This window comes from Astyanax mexicanus, chromosome 4 (assembly GCF_023375975.1).
Source record: "Astyanax mexicanus isolate ESR-SI-001 chromosome 4, AstMex3_surface, whole genome shotgun sequence".
NCBI classification, from domain to species: domain Eukaryota; kingdom Metazoa; phylum Chordata; class Actinopteri; order Characiformes; family Acestrorhamphidae; genus Astyanax; species Astyanax mexicanus.
In genome coordinates, this window is record NC_064411.1 from 1,836,532 (window position 1) to 1,858,697 (window position 22,166).

Genomic DNA, 22,166 nt, shown 5'->3' on the forward strand with positions numbered 1-22,166 from the left:
TACGATCGGGAGGGTCATTTCTCTCAACCACACCTCTCCAGGTCTCACTGTTCTTACCCACGTGAGCGTTGAAGTCCCCCAGCAGAACAAGGGAGTCCCCTGGAGGGGTGCTCTCCAACACCCCCTCCAAAGACTCCAAAAAGGGTGAGTAGTCTGAACTGCTGTTCGGTGCATAGGCACAAATAACAGTCAGGACCCGTCCCCCCACCCGTAGGCGGAGGGAGGCTACCCTCTCGTTCACTGCGGTGAAGCCCAACGTACAGGCCATGAGATGGGGGCAACAAGTATGCCAACCCCAGCTCGGCGCCTCTCTCCTGGGGCAACTCCAGAGTGAAAGAGTGTCCAACCCCTCTAAAGGAGACTGGTTCCAGAGCCAGAGCCGTGCGTCGAGGTGAGCCTGACTATTTCTAGCCGGAACCTCTCTAACTCACACACCAACTCAGGCACCTTCCCCTCCAGAGAGGTGACATTCCACGTCCCAAGAGCCAGCTTCTGCAGCCGAGGATCATTTCGCCAGGGTCCCTGCCTTCGGCCGCCACCCAAATCACACTGCACCGACCCCTTTGGCCCCTCCCAAAGGTGGTGAGCAAATGGGAAGGGGGGCCCCTGTCTCCTCTTCGGGCTATGCCCGGCCGAGCTCCATGGGCAAAAGTTGTCTCTCTTCATTGGGGTCATTTGGGCTGCACTTTGTCTGGTCCCTCACCTAGGACCTGTTTGCCTTGGGTGTCCCTACCAGGGGCATAAAGCCCCTGACAACATAGCTCCTAGGATCCTTGAGTCACTCAAACCCCTCCACCACGATACGGTGGCAGCCCAGGGAGAGCATATTTTCCATACAATCCCAGCTTTTTCTGATTTGGGGTTTTACCTTAATAAATACATTACTTTTAAGAGGAGCTTTGTCTCTGCTTTCAGTCTAAGTTTAGAACCGAAAGTTAACCTTCACTTGAGTGAAATAATAACTCTACTTTAAAACTACTACTTTTAAACTCTACTTTAACAAAATGCAGCACAATATTTAGTCCTGCAAAGCGCTGTCTCAAATAACTGCACTGCTTAATTTAATTGCACTGCTTAATTTAATTTAAATTATTATATAACTGTATTTGCACTTTCTGTTTGGCTGACATCAGTTATCCTCACTTTATGCACATCAACTGGTGTTCACTGTCTATTGTGTTCAACTGCACTACCTCCATTCTCCATCTCCATTACACACACACACGAAGACTGTACATTTACACTGTATATTCTATTTCTTATTTGATTGTATTTATATGTATCTTTATATTTTATCTTTTTTAACTTTGTGTATTGTGTAACCTGCTGCTGGATGCCAAGAATTTCCCCCCGGGGATCAATAAAGTATCTATCTATCTATCTAACTCCCTCTTATCTCAGTTAGAGCAGTTTTTTCCTACTCTAACACAAACAGCTCCACAGTACAAAACTCCACAAATCTCAGTGTAGTGTCTGGTTTAAAAAGTTCATTTTACATTATTGAATTCTGAAGTCACTCCTGTTTCACGTTTGTGGATGCCTCTTTATTGAAAAAGGACAATCCAAAATTGTGGTGAAACCAAAATACAAAAATAAAAGTCAGTAAAAATATCAAGAGCGGTGAGACAGTTCAGCTGAATAACACAGGAGATCAGTGGTAGACTCTGGTCCAGGAGGAACAGCAGCACATTCAGCTCCAGGTGTGAAACTCAGACTTCAGACTTGATCCTATAAAGCCAAGCGGACACTGTGCGATTTTTTTAATCGGATGCGTTCTGGAGAGCTCACACTGCACGTTTGAATCATTTGTCGTGTATGAACAACGCCTGCGATTCATCTGCACACACTGTACGGTCCGACTGACCTGCTGCGACGGGGGAGCTTACATTGCACGTCTAAACGCAGCCCGTAGGCGGAGCTTTCTTTGCGTACAAACTCTCGCTTCAACACAACATGTCGCCTTGCAAAAGAAAGCGCTTCTTTGCTTATTTGTGCCCTGTTGTGCGCTGAAAGTGCACGGAAGAGACGTACATGGACTCGCAGGTGGCTGAGGCGACGTGGACTCTACCTGGTCCGTTTTACAGAAGGAGAGCGCATAGAAAAATGATTTAAATAAAATAAAATGATTTTATTTTTTATTCTGTTTATTGTTTATGTAAAAACTGGTTTTGCAACACTGAATATTAAACAAGCAATCGATTATTCACACTGGATAGGGACCCTCATTTACAGTGCCGCTGAGCATTAACAGTTTAAAAGGGATTAAAAAAAAATATAAAAAATAGAAATAAAAACTGACATTTATTATAGACGAATAAAATATATACGTAAAAAAGGAAAAATACGACCTTTTAAAAAGATCATAAAAATTGACAAAAGGTAAAAAAAATTATATCTTATGAAGATATATATTTAATGATTTGATTAATAAAAGAAGAAAAAAAAATAAAATGAATAAATATAAAATATAAACTAATTAAAAATTCGTTTAAAATAACCCAGGCTTTCTGCAGAATAATCAAAGTTTCAGTTAGTTTCAGTTTCAAATCATGAAAACAGCTCACCAAAACCTCAAACTATTCTTTATATTTGACAATATTTACTTACAGGTCCTTTGCTTGTACTTACAGGCCCTTACTTATTTTTATTCAACTGAACTGAGTTTCATATTATCTGTAGCCTCACGCTGAATTCAGCTCCGCGCTGCAAAAGAGAGCGAGAGAGAGGCGCAGCGCATTTTGTCCGATTTATCTTTATTAATTATCAGTACATTTATTAGCTTTAGTAAGTTTAATAGCATTAATTTTACTACCCTTCTCCGACCTTATTTATTAAAACGTTTATTTTAGAAGACAGAGGTTATTCTGCGCGCAATGCCATGCGCTGCGCTAAGCTGGCTTTGCGTGGCTAATATTCTGGAGCACTGGACGAGATTTTAATTAATAAATTAATATATTTATAATTTTAATAAATTTGCACTGGCGAAAAGAAACGAATTATAAAATATAGCTTTATATTTCTGTGCATGTTTTAAGTTTTATATAATTGACGGGCAGCACCAGAGGCTGACAATGTGCTTTATTTTTCAGATATAATAGCAAAGTGAAATAAAATAAATTTATGTTTGTCAAAGTTATTTTCTCTTTTAATTTTTCTTTTCAAAAACTCCAGCTATTGACTGAGAATAAGCATCTGTTGAAATTCTTAAACAGCAGAATTCCTGTGTCTGATATATTAAGCTATAAGTCTGTGTACCGAACATAAATATAAATCCTTATAACTGACAGAAATAAATATGACTAATAATTATTTATAGTTACTGTGCAGATTTTTGGGAAAACAGGTCGTGACGTTAAGAAATCGGCCCGCAAAACAGCTCACACTGTGAGACAAGCGACCAAAATTTCTGGCATGTCAGAAATCCCTGGTCGCGTCCGACTGCTCATTCGCAGCTCGTATGGGCAATTAATCGGACATCGCTTCCCCTCTCACACTGCACGACAAACGACGCACGATCAAGCTAAAATTCGGCCCGATCATGAAATTCAGTCGCATCCGACCAGATCGGGCTTAAAATCGGGCTAAAATCGCACAGTGTCCGCCTGGCTTAAGACTGAGAGTCTCAGTATCGTCTGTGAGCTCGACCATGTTTCCCCTGAAACCAATCAAACCCCCTCCACCTGCTGCGTCTGGGAGGCTGCTGATATTTAACTCATTTAATGTGAAATTTTCATACCGCGGTAACTGACTGTGGTATTAACTTTAATACATATTTAAAACGGTAGTGCTAACAATAGTGAATTTTATCTTAGTTTACAGTGGAACCAGTAACATCTCTAACTGTCTAAACGTTCTGTACTGGAGAACGTCTCAGTGTGTTTTTACAGTTTCCTCATTTAGATCAACACTGTGACCAAATGAATCCACTGAAAACCCAGACCTGTATATCATTCCTTCACTAATATAAACACATGCAGACAGAAATATATTTAGAGAAGTAAGTAGAGAAGTAATCTTCCTTAATCTTCCGTTTTTAATCTGATTTATTCAGTATGCATTGCAGTTCCGTACTTTACCACATGATGTCACCAATTTCTGCTCTCTCTGATCTTTTGATGGATTACTCATCCATCAAACCTCAAACCTCCTCAAATGTTCACTCGATTTCGCACAAAGTATTTCTTTATAAATCAGTTTCTGAAAATCTCACACTGTGCTGATCTCTCTCTGTGTGTGTGTGTGTGTGTGTGTGTGTGTGTGTGTGTGTGTGTGTGTGTGTGTGTGTGTTTAGAGTGGAACATGGACGGAAGATCAGAATCAAACCTGGATTCAAAAAATGTAAGCTCTCTCTCTCTCTCTCTCTCTCTCACACACACACACACACAACATACATACACTACACACACTACACTCACACACACACACACACACACTATATACACACAATACACTCACACACACTACATACACGCAATACACACACACACTACATAGACGCAACACACACACACACACACACACACTATAAACAACACATACACTACATACACGCAACACACACACACACTACATACACCAACACACACACACACTACATACACACACGCTACATACACACACTCTACATGCAAATACACCACATACACACTCTACATGCAAATACACTACATACACACACGCTACATACACAAACACTACACACACACACTACATACACAAACACTACACACACACACTACATACAAATACACTACATACACACACTACATACACACACGCTACATACACAAACACTACACACACACACTACATACAAATACACTACATACACACACACTACATACAAATACACTACATACACACGCTACATACAAATACACTACATACACACACACTACATACAAATACAATACATACACACACTACATACAAATACAATACATACACACACACTACATACAATACATACACACACACTACATACAAATACACTACATACACAAGCTACATACAAATACACTACATACACACACTACATACAAATACACTATATACACACACTACATACACACACACACGCTACATTCAATTACACTACATACACACACATTACATACAAATACACACACTACATACACAAACACTACACACACACACTACATACAAATACACTACATACACACACTACATACACACACGCTACATACACAAACACTACACACACACACTACATACAAATACACTACATACACACGCTACATACAAATACACTACATACACACACACTACATACAAATACAATACATACACACACTACATACAAATACAATACATACACAAGCTACATACAAATACACTACATACACACACTACATACAAATACACTATATACACACACTACATACAAATACACTACATACACACGCTACATACAAATACACTACATACACACACACTACATACAATACATACACACACACTACATACAAATACACTACATACACAAGCTACATACAAATACACTACATACACACACTACATACACACACACACGCTACATTCAATTACACTACATACACACACATTACATACAAATACACACACTACATACACACACTCTACATACACACACACTACATACAAATATACACTACATACAAATACACACACTACATACACACAGGCTACATACAAATACACACTACATAGAAACACTACATACAAACAACACACACTGCATTCAAACACTACACACACACTGCATACACACATTACAAACAAACTACACACACTAAATATAACACTACACACACACACTGCATCTACACACTACAAACAAACTACACACACACACTAAATATAACACTACACACACACTAAATACACTCTGTGTGTGTTTTGTGTTCAGACGGCTGTGATTTCACTCTGGATCTGAACACAGCGCAGTGTTATCTCTCTCTGAGTGAGGAGAACAGGAGGGTGGAGTGGAGAGAGGAGTTGCAGTCGTATCCTGATCATCCAGAGAGATTTGATGAGTATCTGCAGGTTTTGAGTAGAGAGAGAGTAACTGGTGTTACTGGTGATACTGGTGATACTGGACGCTGTTACTGGGAGGCTGAGTGGAGTGGGAGAGGAGCAGCTGTTGTAGCTATGAGTTATAAAACCATCAGCAGGAAAGGAGGAGGACCAGACTGTAAGTTTGGAGAGAATATAAACTCCTGGAGTCTGGACTGCTTTGATTACGGATACACTGTTCTTCACAATAATAAAAGAACTGATCTCTCCACTCCTCCCTCCGGCTGTAGGAGAGTAGGAGTGTATGTGGACTGTCCCTCCGGCACTCTGTCCTTCTACAGAGTCTCCTCTGATACACCCTCACCCTCACACACACCCTCACACACACCCTTACACACTCTCACACACTTACACACATTCTACACCACCTTTACTCAGCCCCTCTATGCAGGGTTTGGGGTTTATCCTGACTCCTCAGTGCGTCTGTGCAAGATAGAATAACCCTGTGTGTGAGAAAGTGTGTGTGTGTGTGTGTGTGTGTGTGTGTGTGTGTGTGCGCGTATGAGAGGGTAAAATGTGTAGGGGACTTTAACAACGTCACACTGGACTCAGTGCTCCCTGCTTTCCACCAGTATGTGAACTGTCCCACCAGGAAGAATAGATCTATTGATCTCCTTTACTCCAACCTAAAGGATGCATACTCCGCCACACCTCTCCCCCCTCTGGGAAAATCTGACCACAACCTGATCTACCTGCAACCCCAGTACAAGCCCCAGGTCCGTAGACAACCTGCATCTATACGCTCTTTCAGGAAATGGTCTCCTGGTGCTGAAGCAGCTCTCAGGGACTGTTTTGAGTCCACTGAATGGAGTGTATTGCAGGAGCCATACGGGGAGGACATTGAGGGGATTACACACTGCATGACTGACTACATGAACTTTTGCATGGACATTGTTGTTCCTGTGAAAACTGTGCGTTGTTTTGCTAACAACAAGCCCTGGATTACCAGCAATGTTAAAGGCCTTCTAAACAAGAAGAAGAGGGCTTTTAAAGATAACAACCAGGAGGAGCTTAGGAGCGTACAGAGGGAGCTCAAAGTCCATTTGCGAGAGGCCAAGGAGTCCTACAGGAAGAAGGTGGAGCAGAAGCTGAGAGAAAATGACATGAGGGAGGTATGGAATGGAATGAAAACAAACACTGGCTGTAAGCAGAGGATGGACAGTGCCGCAGATGGTGAAGTAGAGAGAGCCAATGAGTTCAACACCTTCTACAACCGGTTTGACTGCCCTGTTCAAGACCCTACAGCTCTGGCTGACACCTCCTCCACACCCCCCCTCATCTCATCAAGCAACTCAGCCCCCGATCCCCCCTCCTCCCCACACTCAGCTGCCCTGACCACCAGCACCACTGTAGCCTCAAATGTGCTCTCTTAAATCACAGCCTTTTTATCTGTACTAGAATAACACTCTTTTGGCTTTTTATTTTATATACTGTTCTTTTGCACCCCTGGAAACTTTGTCACTTTACTGTACATCCTGTACATTTGCACCCCCGGCCACTACACTACGCATCTAACTTAAATACAACACCTGCACAGGTTTATGTTTAATATTATCATGTCTGCTGATACCCACTGTCTCCTATACTTAAATTATTCTTTTACTGCACTACTACATATCTACGACTATTTACTTCCACACTTTGTATAGCATTTTGTATTTTTTATATATATATATATATATATATATATATATATATATATATATATATATATATATATATATATTTTAAAGTCTCAGTTTTAGAATTTTTATTTTATAGTTTAGAGTCTTATATCCCTCACTGTGCTCTCTTATTGTACTACACTTATTGCTGTTTGTTTCTACTGTGTTGTGTAACTGCTACTGGCTGTTAAATTTCCTTTGGGATCAATATAGTATCTGTCTATCTGTCTATCTATCTATCTGTCTATCTGTCTGTCTATCTATCTATTTATCTGTCTATCTGTCTGTCTATCTATCTAAATATAAGTATGTAAATATTTTATATTGATGATTTTGTAAATTTCAGAACATTTATTTTAATTACTGTTCTCTTTATTCACTACTGTTATCACTTGTTCTGTACTTATTGTTAACTATTGTTTTATTTTATTGTAAAACAGGTTCATATTAATAAAGCTGAATAAATGAAGAAATGGGAAACTGGAAAGGTAAAGAGAGTGTTTTGTGTGTTTGGTTTGTGTGGGGCAGATTACGGTGGAAGTTGGAGTCGAGCTTGGTGATGTAATTAATTGTAATTAATTGTGTTAAAAAAGTAATAGAGCGTTACTGATTCCACATTAATCACGTGCATAAACACTAACATTAACAGCTCAAGTTTCCTTCTGAATTAAGATCTCAGTTCATTTATTTTCCTTTCACTTTTCTGTTTTCTGTGAATAAAAATAACAAACGATTCTCCGTTTTTGCTATTTATTTATTTATTAGGAAGTGAATATGCTTGACATCCAAAATGATGCTTAATTTGATATTTTCATATAGGGGGGAATCTACACTTATGGATGTGGAGTTTAGACACCCATGTTTGGATTTTCACAGGGTTTGGATTTCTTCACAGCATTAAACAGCTGCTCTGTAGTTTCCATTTTTATCTCTAATTTGCTTTAGTTTCCTACAATCAAATTTTAATATTTTATTCATTAATTCAATTAATTTGAAGGGTAAATTCCATGTATTTCTTTATATTTAGGGGATATAATAATAGGAGATCTTAAATAGTTTATTTGGGTAGCACATCTTAGTTTTTATCAGGGTTATAAGAGGAAATTTTCTTCTAGTTAAACTCTGGTATATTAAGTTACGAAATACTCCCTCAACAAAGTATAATAAGGCTAGACTGTCTATATTTAGATTTTGTAATTTGGGATATGACGTGTTATACTAATTATTTGTAATTAATTTAATGGGTTAAGTTAAATTGTGCTTATAATATAAAATATAAAGTAATCTAATTCATATATATCATTGCATTCATTCTATGAGTTGTAGAATTGACCATATTTGTTTATTCATCCTCCATTAATATAGATTTTCTCTTTTTAGCTTTAATTTTAATGACTTCACAAACACAATGCATTTAATCCAGACTGTGTGTGTAGGTTTGTGTTCAGATGAGGGAACAGAAAATAGTGAATCTTACTGATGTTCATAAACTCTCCTCTCAAAATAAAGAGATTTTTCTGTTCTTTCTGTTCATGATAAAAATGCAGCAGCTCTGAAATGTGGTCAGCAGGGGGAGGCACTGCTCTTTAAAACACCATTAGAACACAGAACACTGAGCTTAATACAGAAATGAACAATTATTTACTTAATATACTGGAAAAATAAACCAACTATATATAATAACAGAAAGAGTGGAGTAGTAAATCATACTATCATTAGAATTGTTATATTCAGTGGAGGCTGGTGCTTAAAAAAAAACTGAGAGGGCGCAAACAAACCAACAAACAAATAAAACAAATCTTTAAAAAAAATAATATGATTTGTATAAAACAAGGCTTGTATGAATTTGAACACAAAGGTGGAAGAATGGGGATAAAAATATACCTAAAAGTATCTTCACCTAAAGTCCCCAGTTATTATTAATACTAATATTAATACAAAGAATTGTATTTTTGTGATAGAGTTTATGCTAATGTATCTTTATTTGCATAACTGCGATTAGACACTGTATTCCATTTTACACTGAGCTGAATTTGATAAGATTAAATTGAAAAAGTGTAAATTGAAATGTGCAGAAACCTCACTGATTAACAATGAATATAAGTTGCTTTTGGAAATATAATTATTAAAATATAATAATAATAACCTGCAGTCCTTCCAAACTAATACTTAAGTACAGAACTAAATGAAATGTATTAAGATACGATATGATACAGCCACAGCAATTTATTATAATATTATAATATATTATATTATAATAGAAACGGTAACTGAAGGCTTAAGGGCTTTTTCACTCCAGCACTGTTTGGTTCCATTAAAACGGACTCTGGTTGGTTTGTACTCTTCAGTCCTGTTCTATTGAGCAGGTGTGAACACAGTAATCACACTCGGGTTCAGATCAAAGCAACCGGACCGAGACCTGCTAGTGGAGGTGATCTCAGTCCGGTTCCAAACGAACCGGGTTCACTCGGAGCGGTTCACTTGTGGGGAGACCCAGCTATCAAATCCTTTTATTTGAGCTAAACTGCTGATAAGGTGCAGTTTAATCTGATATATTAGCCAGATAACGCTAATTAGTTACCACAGCTATGAACAAACGCTGTCTCTGTTCTACGCTAAGTGGAAATGGTGAAATTCCAAATGCTGACAAAGGAGCGAACAACTTCTGTGTTGCACTTCACAAACAAAACATGTGAACATTTTATTTAACAAACGATTAGTTCACCTTTTGTGCTGAAGCAGTCTTGCTGCTCAAAGTGTTTCTAAACACAAACTGTTAGTTCTGATGTTGTGCTGCAGTAATCTTGCTCTAAGTTCCTTAACACGAGGGCTCTCCTTGGCAACTCCAACATCAATACTATACACTGTGGTCTGCACAAATGTATAAAAAGCTCAGAGCTTCATCATAGGAGAGGCCAAAGACATAGTAAGCTTTAAATACCTCATCAAAATCAGCCACAGATGTCTGGGCCTTGCATGGGAGAGCATTCTGGTCGATGATGATGTAGAACTTCAAGATTTTGTTCTTTTATTGACCAACGCAGAGGAGGTAGGGCTGTTTCGTTTCAGCTCTTTCAAGGAAGGTAGTAAGACTGGCTCCTTCCTATAGAATAGAAATATAGGACATGTTAACGCAAGTAATGATCACAAAACAATTTTCTCCTTGAGGATGTTTGACATTGCCATTACATCATTAGACCACTAATTGCAAATGAAAATGCAATAAAAAAAATCTAAATCCATGGAGATTCTTCTACTCCCAACACCTATGCAACTACAAAGATAACCCCGAGTTGAAGTGGGTGTAATTAAGTGAATAGAAAATAACGGCATGCAGGGCAGAGGCCCATCTAGACCAGACGTGAAACCTATTATTCTAAATGTTCTTTGAATCATTCTTTCAGGAATTTATTTATTCATTCATATTCTATATATGAATTAAGATATTTTTTTTTAGTGCTGAGGTAAATTTGGAGCCTAACTGGAATCATTTGATACAAAAAAGGAATGCACCATGTGCCAGCCTATCACAGGCCTCAACACAGACCTCGCAATACAACACATTAACTTACAGAGGTGTTTTTAGACTGTGAAGGAATCTCGAACACCTGGAGAATATTTATGCAGACACAAGAACAAGCATAATGCATATTACATAATAACCTGAGCCAGGGATTTAACCCACTCCCCAGAAGCCTTGAGCTATGTATGACAGATCACTGTGCTACTCTCGTTACCAATCAAAAAAATGTATATGTTAAAAAAACACACACACACACACACACACTACATACTTGAATCTATCCCACAAGATGGTTGGCTGACTGGGCGGAACTGATCTTCGCTGATTTTTTCTGGCCTCTCGAGGTTGGGGGGAAGCAGATGTAGAAGCAGGAGAATTGCCGACATGTCACTGTCCCAACCTAGAAAACAAAAAGTGTATAATTGACAAATTCACTAAAAACTCTTCAGAAATATTTTGGAAATGTAAAAAATAATTTAATTCTATTATTCTATTTACCGAAGGTATCCTCAGGTTGGGGTTCTATTGGTCGCAGCAGTTCCTCAGCATACTGATTTGGGGAGAGTGTCCTGCAGTCACTTATGAAAAAGTAGGCCACTTCGCTAGAAACCTACTGGACACCCCTTTTCCAAACATCACGGCGAAGTCCTGGTCAATCTTAGAAAAAGTAGACACACAATTTTCATCTGCTTCGTCTGCTTCTTGGACTATCTTGATAAGATGGCCTTGGATAACTCTGGGACCCAAAAGAGGAGTTGCGCTGAACGGTCTTAATCCTCCATGCTAGGTAGCCAGTGTTACCCACAGCATCATAGTAGTGTTCCTGTTTTGGACAGAAAACAATCACAGGCACAAAAATAACCTGATTAATGCAAATTACTGAGAAACAGCAGTTTGGGTCCTTGACATAACAATAAACTTACATATCCATTTTCAGAGTATGGATCTTGGAGGTCACAATTCCCAGGGCATAATTAGTTTGTGCACTTGATGGTGGAATCCTTAATAAATAAACAAAAAAACAAATACATAAATAACAACAAATAACAAGCTTAAATATAATTTACTTATTATTTAAATTCACTTGAATGTCTTACCCATGTGTCTTGATCATATCAGCAACCAGGATGTTCACCATTTCATTCCGTTTTCCATCAGTTAGGAGTTTTGATCTTGTCATACTCCTTGAAGATTTCTTCACCCTTTGGATTGGCCTTAAGGACATCTTCAACCATCTTCAAAAACATAATTCAATGCAACATTAAGTTTCCTTAAGTTAATTTATACTAAAACTTGAAATTAGACAATATTAAAATTCAGTACACCTGACTTCACAAGCTCCTCAAAGATATCTTCATCTACTTCTGTTCCTGATTCATCAGTTAAGATGAGCTGACCCTCTCTCAGGCTTTCAGGTTGCAGGCTAATTTTTTTTTGGCAACTAGAGCAAAAATATTTTGCAATGAGCAGCAAGAATATAAACTGTATTATAAATTGTAATATTCAGAGAGCATGCTTTTGTTAGTTACAAAGAAAGGAAAATAATCACAATTTATTGTCTTTTAAAAACATTTATTCGTGACAGGCCAATTTGCTTGCCTTTATTTTTGCTAATAAATATATATATATATATTTACTGTCTTGAAGAAATCGTTTATATGCCAAGCTTTCATCAGACTGTGGAATCTTGATGTATTTTTGACTTCCTCCGTACTCCACTTTAGCTAACATATCCTACAGGAGAGCAAATAAATGTTGGGATCATTTACTAATGAGTTATCATGCTGTCTTATCATCAGAACCACCACCTGTTTTGAAATTGGTTTCAAAATCTCTTAGAATTGTTCACATGAATATGTTAAAAACAAATTAATGTGATATAGGTTAAAACATGGTAAGTGTACTCACATCTTGATATAGTGACCTGCCGATATATATAAGAATTTATAACAATTTAAAATAATGTGAATACACATACTATCAGCTCCAGCGCTGGTCCGCACCCCGAGTTCCCGCGCTAGCATTTAGGCAGCTAAACAGCTAACTATCAGCCCCAGCGCTGCTCCGCACACCGAGTTCCTGAGCTAGCATTTAGGCAGCTAAACAGCTAACCATCAGCCCCAGCCCTGCTCCACACCCCGAGTTCCCGCGCTAGCATTTAGGCAGCTAAACAGCTAACTATCAGCCCCAGCTCTGCTCCACACCCCGAGTTCCCGCGCTAGCATTTAGGCAGCTAAACAGCTAACTATCAGCCCCAGCGCTGCTCCGCACACCGAGTTCCTGAGCTAGCATTTAGGCAGCTAAACAGCTAACCATCAGCCCCAGCCCTGCTCCACACCCCGAGTTCCCGCGCTAGCATTTAGGCAGCTAAACAGCTAACTATCAGCCCCAGCTCTGCTCCACACCCCGAGTTCCCGCGCTAGCATTTAGGCAGCTAAACAGCTAACTATCAGCCCCAGCGCTGCTCCGCACACCGAGTTCCTGAGCTAGCATTTAGGCAGCTAAACAGCTAACCATCAGCCCCAGCTCTGCTCCACACCCCGAGTTCCCGCGCTAGCATTTAGGCAGCTAAACAGCTAACTATCAGCCCCAGCTCTGCTCCACACCCCGAGTTCCCGCGCTAGCATTTAGGCAGCTAAACAGCTAACTATCAGCCCCAGCCCTGCTCCACACCCCGAGTTCCCGCGCTAGCATTTAGGCAGCTAAACAGCTAACTATCAGCCCCAGCTCTGCTCCACACCCCGAGTTCCCGCGCTAGCATTTAGGCAGCTAAACAGCTAACTATCAGCCCCAGCTCTGCTCCACACCCCGAGTTCCCGCGCTAGCATTTAGGCAGCTAAACAGCTAACTATCAGCCCCAGCCCTGCTCCACACCCCGAGTTCCCGCGCTAGCATTTAGGCAGCTAAACACATAACTATCAGCCCCAGCTCTGCTCCACACCCCGAGTTCCCGCGCTAGCATTTAGGCAGCTAAACAGCTAACTATCAGCCCCAGCTCTGCTCCACACCCCGAGTTCCCGCGCTAGCATTTAGGCAGCTAAACAGCTAACTATCAGCCCCAGCCCTGCTCCACACCCCGAGTTCCCGCGCTAGCATTTAGGCAGCTAAACAGCTAACTTTTAGCCCCAGCGCTGCTCCACACCCCGAGTTCCCGCGCTAGCATTTAGGCAGCTAAACAGCTAACTATCAGCCCCAGCGCTGCTCCACACCCCGAGTTCCCGCGCTAGCATTTAGGCAGCTAAACAGCTAACTATCAGCCCCAGCGCTGCTCCACACCCCGAGTTCCCGCGCTAGCATTTAGGCAGCTAAACAGCTAACTATCAGCCCCAGCACTGCTCCACACACCGAGTTCCCGCGCTAGCATTTAGGCAGCTAAACAGCTAACCATCAGCCCCAGCCCTGCTCCACACCCCGAGTTCCCGCGCTAGCATTTAGGCAGCTAAACAGCTAACTTTTAGCCCCAGCGCTGCTCCACACCCCGAGTTCCCGCGCTACTTTTAGCCCTAGCGCTGCTCCACACCCCGAGTTCCCCCGCTAGCATTTAGGCAGCTAAACAGCTAACTATCAGCCCCAGCGCTGCTCCACACCCCGAGTTCCCGCGCTAGCATTTAGGCAGCTAACAAGTAAGACAAGGTATATCGAGCGGAGCTGAATCCACGTAGCATTTAGCTAGCTTTCTAACGAACGAACAGGGGACACGGTAAAACGCGGAACATATGGGATGTTGCCTAAACGACTAGCATTTTCAGCAACTGGCGACTGCCTATTTGAGTGCTCGGAAAAAGACTCACCATTTAACTGGAATATTATTTCTTTTTTCAGAATGGACGCCGCTGATATCCACAGTGAAAAGTGGAACTGTGTAAACTGTTTATAGACTCCTGAGCTGAAAGCTCATCTCATGAAGCTCAATTGTCTTTTTCTGCGTTTTTTTCTTATCGCTGATTAGTTGCATACTGCCACCTATCGTTCAATTACTGAGGAGGGAGCCATCCAGCCTGTTTTTTCGGGTTACAAAATAGTCTAGGACCAGTTTCCCAAATGTTTCGTAGCACTCAGACAAGTCTGAGATGGTTGAGCGAGCTTCACACTGAGCTCTCTCTCCATGTTTAAATGTTCTTAATGCTAAGAGGGAAACAGGACCCAGACCTTTACCATGAAATATACTATTTCTACTCTGGAATATGTTGTTGTTTGTTATTGTTATTTTTTTGCAAACTGTTATTAATAAAAATCTAACGTAATTATGTCTGATCATCATTACATTTTTCTACATTTCACCCAAACTAATTGGAATTAAACATACACCCAAGCATTATGTCTACATAAATAAAGACTGATACAAATCCTGCTTTTGTTATTATTTTTTCCTTTTAGGTGTGTTGTTGTATTCATTCTTTTTTCTCTCTCAAAATTGGCATAATTTAGGTCTTTTTTATGTGTATTTAGTTTTTTTTTATGATAAATTGGTAGGTCATTTAGCTGCAGGGTATTTTTGTGATAATGATATTCTTGGTGACAATAAATTAAATATTTTAAAGAATTTAAATAAATAAACTTTTGAAACACAATAAATACTATAGTTTTATATAGTATAACAGTTTAAAACATTTAGTAGAAACGAAAAAAATGTAAACCTTTGTAGATTTTAATAATTTCAGTAAATTACAGAGTTCTGACTTATATACTATGGATAGAAATTAGTGCTGATCAGCGAGAGCAGGCAGGCGCAGTTGGGGGGGTGATGCAATTATATTATGTCAAAACGATTCAACTTTTTTCTTTTTTCAAACCTACCTGGCCTGCTCAATATTTAAATTGTAGTATTTATTATTATAGATATAGATTAATGTAGGTATTTCCCCTTGTCTAACAATAACAACAACAATAATAACAATACAGTATTGGTGATAAAACAAGCTTTTTAAAACAACAAAGCAACAGTTTGAGAGAATTTAGGGAGAAATAGAAAGTAAGTAAAAAAAATATGATATACAAAAGGAACTCTAGTGATTACAGAGACTAAATTACACACAGCTGGACTCTATTAACTAATTAAGTGACTTCTGAGGACAATTGATTGCACTGGATTTTATTTAGGGGGTTCAGAGTAAAGGGGGATGAATATTTTTGAAGGTCACATTTAGATTTTTATTTGATTGAAAATTTGAAAACCATGTATCATTTTCTTTCAACTTCACAATTATGTGCTACTTTGTGTTGGTTTGTCACTTAAAATCTCAATCAAATATATTTAAGTTTGTGGTTGCGAAGTGACAAAAGGGGGTATGAATAATTTTGCAAACCACTCTGTCTCCACGTTATGTCACTAATAGCACCTTAGGATTAAGAACATCTTAACAGAGAGAGAGTGCCCAGTGTGAAGCTTGCTGAACCATCTATGAATTGTCTTAGTGTTCAGAACCTCTTGGGGAAACCCAGCCATGCTCCCTTGGATTTTTTTCTTCACTGCTATAATGACGTCATAGGTAGCATATACTGCGCACCACTGTGAAAGTGTAAAACTCTTTCTTGGTTGCTGGAAGTGATCCATTTTAGTCATTGTTTTGTAAATCGTAGAGTGAATGTACAGCTATTGTATTGTTGAGGGTGATGTTTTAGTAATTTTTGGGAGAAGTCGTACATTTCCTGAAAAGGTGCAGGAGTGTCAATGTTTATTCAAAATTGACTATAGGATTTTGATGCAACATATTTTTCCACAACACAAATGAATAGTTATCCAATAACACCATGTAATCCTTGCAGAATACATTCCATGTTTCAATAATGTAAGTATCAAATTATATTAATGTATCATTTTGGAGTAAATGGGTACCAAACTAAACAAAAAGTCTATTCGGTTTTATAGGACTGCAAAATCTGTTTTATGGAAACTGAATAGACTTTTTTTTTATTTGGTATCCCATTACTTCAAAATGATACAGTAATATCACTTAAAACATATACCTTGAATACATAAGAATTTGTACTTCATTTGACTTCCCAATGGATCTATGCAGTTAGAGGTATCACATGCCACAGTTAGTATGCACTTGCACAGTATATTAACATAGTCTATAAACATATGTACAAATGTACAGTTTGCCAAAAATAGAATAATACATTTCGAAAACCCCTTTTCAAATACAAAATAAACCAATTACTTTAGAGCATGGTTACAAAGCCTTCCGTATAACTATTAATGGCAAAGTAATTAGGGTGCAATGACGAATATAAAAGATGTTAAACCACAATATACAATTAAAACACCCAGCAATGTTTTAACTTTTATGGAGCTTTTAGCTAATATGATGGCATTTAAAATGGTCCGACTTTACATGTTCTAAGTCTTTTTCATTTACTGAATATGAATGGAAATCCACATATTTTATGTTTTGTTTACCTTCATCAGAGAGAAAATGTTAAACTTGACTACCCTCTGATTTCAGCACCCAAAGGTCTGAGGGGCTCTCTTTTATTCTGATAGCATGTCTTGGACACTAGTCCTGAAATGTATTTTACTCAACATAAGGGGCTTACTAGGGGAAGTAGGATTTTGACAGTGCGACACTGCCAAAAAATGACACTGCCAAACTCCCCCACAGACCCCTACAATGAGTCTAGAGTAAAATACATTCAGGACTCAGCCTAGAGCCCAAAACATGCTATCAGAATAAAGCAGAGACCATTTAGGAAATGTAGTGGAGTTAAAGTAAAAGTGCTCCTCCCAGTACTTCAGTAAAGATACACCAAAATAAAGCTTGGTCAAGTTGCTCAAGCTGGTATTATATAAATCAGGGGAACTTTATTCATCTGAGATTAGGGATGGAACCCTTCTGAGTTGAAGTTCCACAGAAGACCAGCGAGCATTATAAACCCCATATATGCAAAAAATAAAAAAAAAGAAGAAAAAAAAGAAGAAAAAACTTGACCAAAGTATACAGATCCAGACACTAGAAACATAAAATAGAGGAAGATGATCCAGCACATAACTGGAGTTATACATAGGGCCCATTCCCTTCCCCTTTACTATACTCTCTCACTCAGTCACCTTAAACAACATGACAATCACCTAACAGCTAGGTTGCTGTTTATGATCCGAGTTCATCCTGCCTTTGTTTGAGTAACGGTCTCTACTGTCTAGAGAAGACTCTACATTTGTGGAGGATTGCTTTGAGGATCTAATTTTATTCAATTACAAAAGCGTAACGTCAGGACGTTGGATGTTCATGCCCCACCTCATTCCCACCTCATCCCCAAATCAACCTAGAAGTGTTGTATGCAGCAATACCATTCCAGAGAATACAGTTCTACTCCACAGCTCAATGGAATAAAGGGTCCACAAATGTTTGCACACCGTTGTTTTGTGTACAACAAATACTGCAATTTAGCATACTATTATTATTATTATTATTATTATTATTATTATTATTATTATTATTATTATTATTATTATATTAATAATAATAATAATAATAATAATAATAACAACAATAATTATTATTATTATAATTATTGTTATTATTATTTTTTTTTGGTAGCATAAAATATCCCTTCCAGACTGCAAGAACACAGTACACAACACTTACATTTATAATTTGAGTAAAATAATATACAAACAATTAATAATCAATTATATATCAGCTTAGTTTAACACATTATAAGATGGAAGAATGAACAAGCGGAACAAAAGTACTTTAGAAGTTTAGACAGTGTGAGATTCTAGTCTTTGCCAGCAGTAAAATTCTCATTAAAAAAAAAGAAAAAAAATATGTATATATATATATCCTTCTTCTAAAGAGTGCTTTATAGTATTATAATCATAACAATGTTAGGCTAAAGGAAACACATCTACTTACACAGGTGGTTTATTGTGTCAATAATAAATGACCGTCTCTGCCGTTCAGGAGGACTGAAATACTGAAATCACAAACGCAAATGCTGTAGATTTTATTTTTGTTAGCACTGGATGTAGTTTATGTGATTTGATGAGTTTTTCTAAAAATAAAGAAACATTATAAATAAATTTCCTTTTTACGAGCGGAGATCAAATGCGTCTGTACATTTGTAAAGCAACATTGGCGGCACCTGTCGTTTTCTAAGTGGAACTACGCAAAAAATACGTTAGAAGTCAATGGTTAGAAGTCGAAGTCGAACGTTAGAAGTCGAAGGTTTTTGGGAAACTTACCTAAAATGTTTTCTCTTTCCAATACAATATTAATCTTATTTTCCTATAGTATCTAATACAACTTACATATAGTCGAATTCCGCGTTTTACCCGTCCCAACTGAGGATAGGCAGAGTATAAAGCGAGTTTACCCAGAATTGTTGCTGGAACTTAACACTAAAATCTCTTGTTTGTTGTCCGTTTTTAGTACGTTCGATCTGAGTTTTGTTTTCTTTTGACACATTGTAATTTGAGCCATTATTTATTTATTCTCTTATATTTCCGGTGGAAATCCGCTGGATTCCGCGTTTTACCTAGACCCAGATGCTGCAGCCTTGTGATGGTGAATTTCTACATTTCTGGAATTACTATTTTGGTTATTGCATTACAATTTAATGATATTCAGTTAAGCTGCAAATAATTATTAGTTATTTACATATGTTAATAAATTGAGTAAATGAGTTAAGAGAATCATGAACTAAACCAACTTCTGGATTTAATAGTTTTGTTTTTTATCTTGTTTCTTTTTCTTTTTGGTAAAATAAAGAGATGAGCGATTTGATTGCATTCCTGTGAGTCCAATGGATGGTCCAGACTATTTGAACCAGGAACCCCTTCTGCGTTTTTTTCTTTTTCTTCCTTTCTTTTGTTTTATTAAATTGAATTCTTCCCCTTTAAATATACTATTGGTGGTTAAGCGTGGTCTCAATCTTTTGATTTCGCTGACTCTTCAGTCGAGTCTAGTTTTCATATGATTGGCCCAACTGGAAATTATTTTATTGTTACTTTAATACGTTTATTATTACAGTGAACCATACTTACTATTCTGTACACCTGATACAGCTTACTAAAGGTAATGGGCAGTGATGTCATTAACATGTTACTTAGTAAGCGACAATCAAGTCACGTTTTCAGCATGAGATCTCGTGGTGTGGCTGTAATAAAAACAATAAAAGTGAATATTTAAAGATAATAATACAAAAAAGCACCATATTAGAACAGGAGTGTAGGTAGGATAACTGAATAGTCTAAATCACTGTATTGGTGTGAAGTGAACCATTTTTCTTTAGTAAGTTTTTAAATAGTTTATTATTCTTATGTATTATTTGTTTATTTGTTATTTACTTTTATGTAATCCTTAAATAAATAATGACAGTGAGCTCAGGCTGTTTAATGCAGTCTTAGAAAACAGAATCATCATGAAAAACTCATGAAAATGTTATAAAATGGGGGTCAGAGCATGCGCAGTGCGGGGAGGAGCACTTTTGGACGGGTAGCAGAACTCGGCAGAACACCGGTCTGAAAACTGGGGCGTTTTGCAGCTGTGTGGGAGAAACTTCAGACTCATGAATATTCAAACATTCCATTCAGACCTGTGATATGATTGGCTGACAATAGCCAAAAACGAGCGATAACTCCGCCCACCCATCGTCTATTCGCTGTGAGAGATAAGGGGGCGGGGCTTAGAGGGAGAGAGGTGAGGCAGTGAAGGAGAGTAAAAATAAGTGTAGTCTCCGCCATTAGAAGAGGACAGAAGTCCGGATTGACTCGGTAAGTTCAGAACTGAAGAGAATGTAGAACAGAACCGTGTAGCTTAAAGTCAGAACCGGTTCTAAAGGTTCCTCAGATCCAGAACCGGTTCTTTAAGCTCAGCTCAGTGTCCGATTCCACTGGAAGAACCAGGATCAGCATGGAGATCTGAACCGGGCCTGGATCAGACCTGGACCTGGTCTAGATCAGACCGGCTGGAGAACAATCAGCTGTAACAGATCAATAATGCTGTAAACTGAAGAGAAATGCGCAGATATAGATTGATATTTATTGATCACAGTGTAGTTTACCTTCGTATAATATAGTGCCCTTAGGCTGCAATTCAGGATGTCTTTGCACAGCACATCTCCTATTCTTTTAAATGGAAAAGTTAGTGTTCAAAATGTGCAGAAGTCATCTACACTGCTGTGGCTCCGGCACATGTGAACCATGATGTTTATGTTCAATAGACCCTAACCCTAACCTAACCCTAAATACGGACAATATTCTCCAAAATTCCAAATTAAAGTACCGTAATTTAGAGCATTTATTTGCAGAAAATGAGAAATGGCTGAAATAACAAAAAAGATGCAGAGCTTTCAGACCTCAAATAATGCAAATAAAACAAGTTTATATTCATAGTTTTAAGAGTTCAGAAATAATCAATATTTGGTGGAATAACCCTGGTTTTTAATCAAAGCTTCTCACACAGTTTTCAGTACTCACTTTAATTCTTCTGTTGTTTTTAGTTTTAAAATATAATGTGCATATCATTATACAATCTATATTATCTGTATTAGTAGTTACTATATAAAAAATATTTATTTTAAAATATAATTTATTTATTTTATTCCAGTATTCAGTACACACAGTGCATTAATAGTATGGCGGCATGTTGAAAAAGGTTTTTCACAGTAATATATTATTGCAGGAATAACAGGGTGAATTTAACACTTCAACTGCTTCACAAGACTCAGTGCTAGGTAGTGAATATGAAGCATCAGGCTGGAGGATTAACACAACAAATCAGATGTAATAAAGAAGACATTGTTTAGCTGTTTAATGCATCTAATTTTGTATTTAAGTGGTGAATGAAATGATTCAGTTCTGCTGGGTTTGAACAGAAAAGAACTATTGGGAATAAATAAATAAGGATCATTATTCAGAATAAGGTTTATACAGGTCCTCAGAAACACAGTGATATTCC

At 38.2% G+C, this 22,166-nt stretch overlaps 2 protein-coding genes and 1 long non-coding RNA gene across 14 annotated transcripts in view; 2 read left to right on the forward strand and 1 right to left on the reverse strand.

The window, feature by feature from the left end:
- LOC111189602 (translation initiation factor IF-2-like) overlaps positions 1-22,166 on the forward strand; it is a 117,075-nt gene that overhangs the window by 29,657 nt on the left and 65,252 nt on the right. The window contains exon 1 of one of the 3 annotated variants that reach the window (XM_049478371.1): positions 20,921-20,980. The exons of 1 other annotated variant lie outside the window; for it this stretch is intronic. The gene's annotated coding sequence lies outside the window, so the exon portion shown is untranslated. Of the gene's footprint in view, positions 1-20,920; positions 20,981-22,166 lie in introns of those variants that run through there. One more of the 3 variants, XM_049478375.1, reaches the window with a different exon arrangement.
- The window catches only part of LOC103041333 (NACHT, LRR and PYD domains-containing protein 12-like), a 92,733-nt gene that overhangs the window by 27,275 nt on the left and 43,292 nt on the right, over positions 1-22,166 (forward strand). The window contains exons 13-14 of one of the 10 annotated variants that reach the window (XM_049476971.1): positions 4,292-4,338; positions 5,909-6,935. The exons of 7 other annotated variants lie outside the window; for them this stretch is intronic. In XM_049476971.1, the coding sequence (XP_049332928.1) occupies positions 4,292-4,338; positions 5,909-6,516 (655 nt within the window). In that variant the 3' untranslated portion in view covers positions 6,517-6,935. Of the gene's footprint in view, positions 1-4,291; positions 4,339-5,908; positions 6,936-22,166 lie in introns of those variants that run through there. 2 more of the 10 variants (XM_049476963.1, XM_049476970.1) reach the window with 2 other exon arrangements.
- LOC125801607 (uncharacterized) lies at positions 11,777-13,171 on the reverse strand. The gene is made up of 4 exons (XR_007438812.1): positions 12,900-13,171; positions 12,360-12,703; positions 12,186-12,263; positions 11,777-12,085 (listed from the first exon to the last, which is right to left on the reverse strand). It is a non-coding gene; the product is annotated as an uncharacterized LOC125801607 (long non-coding RNA).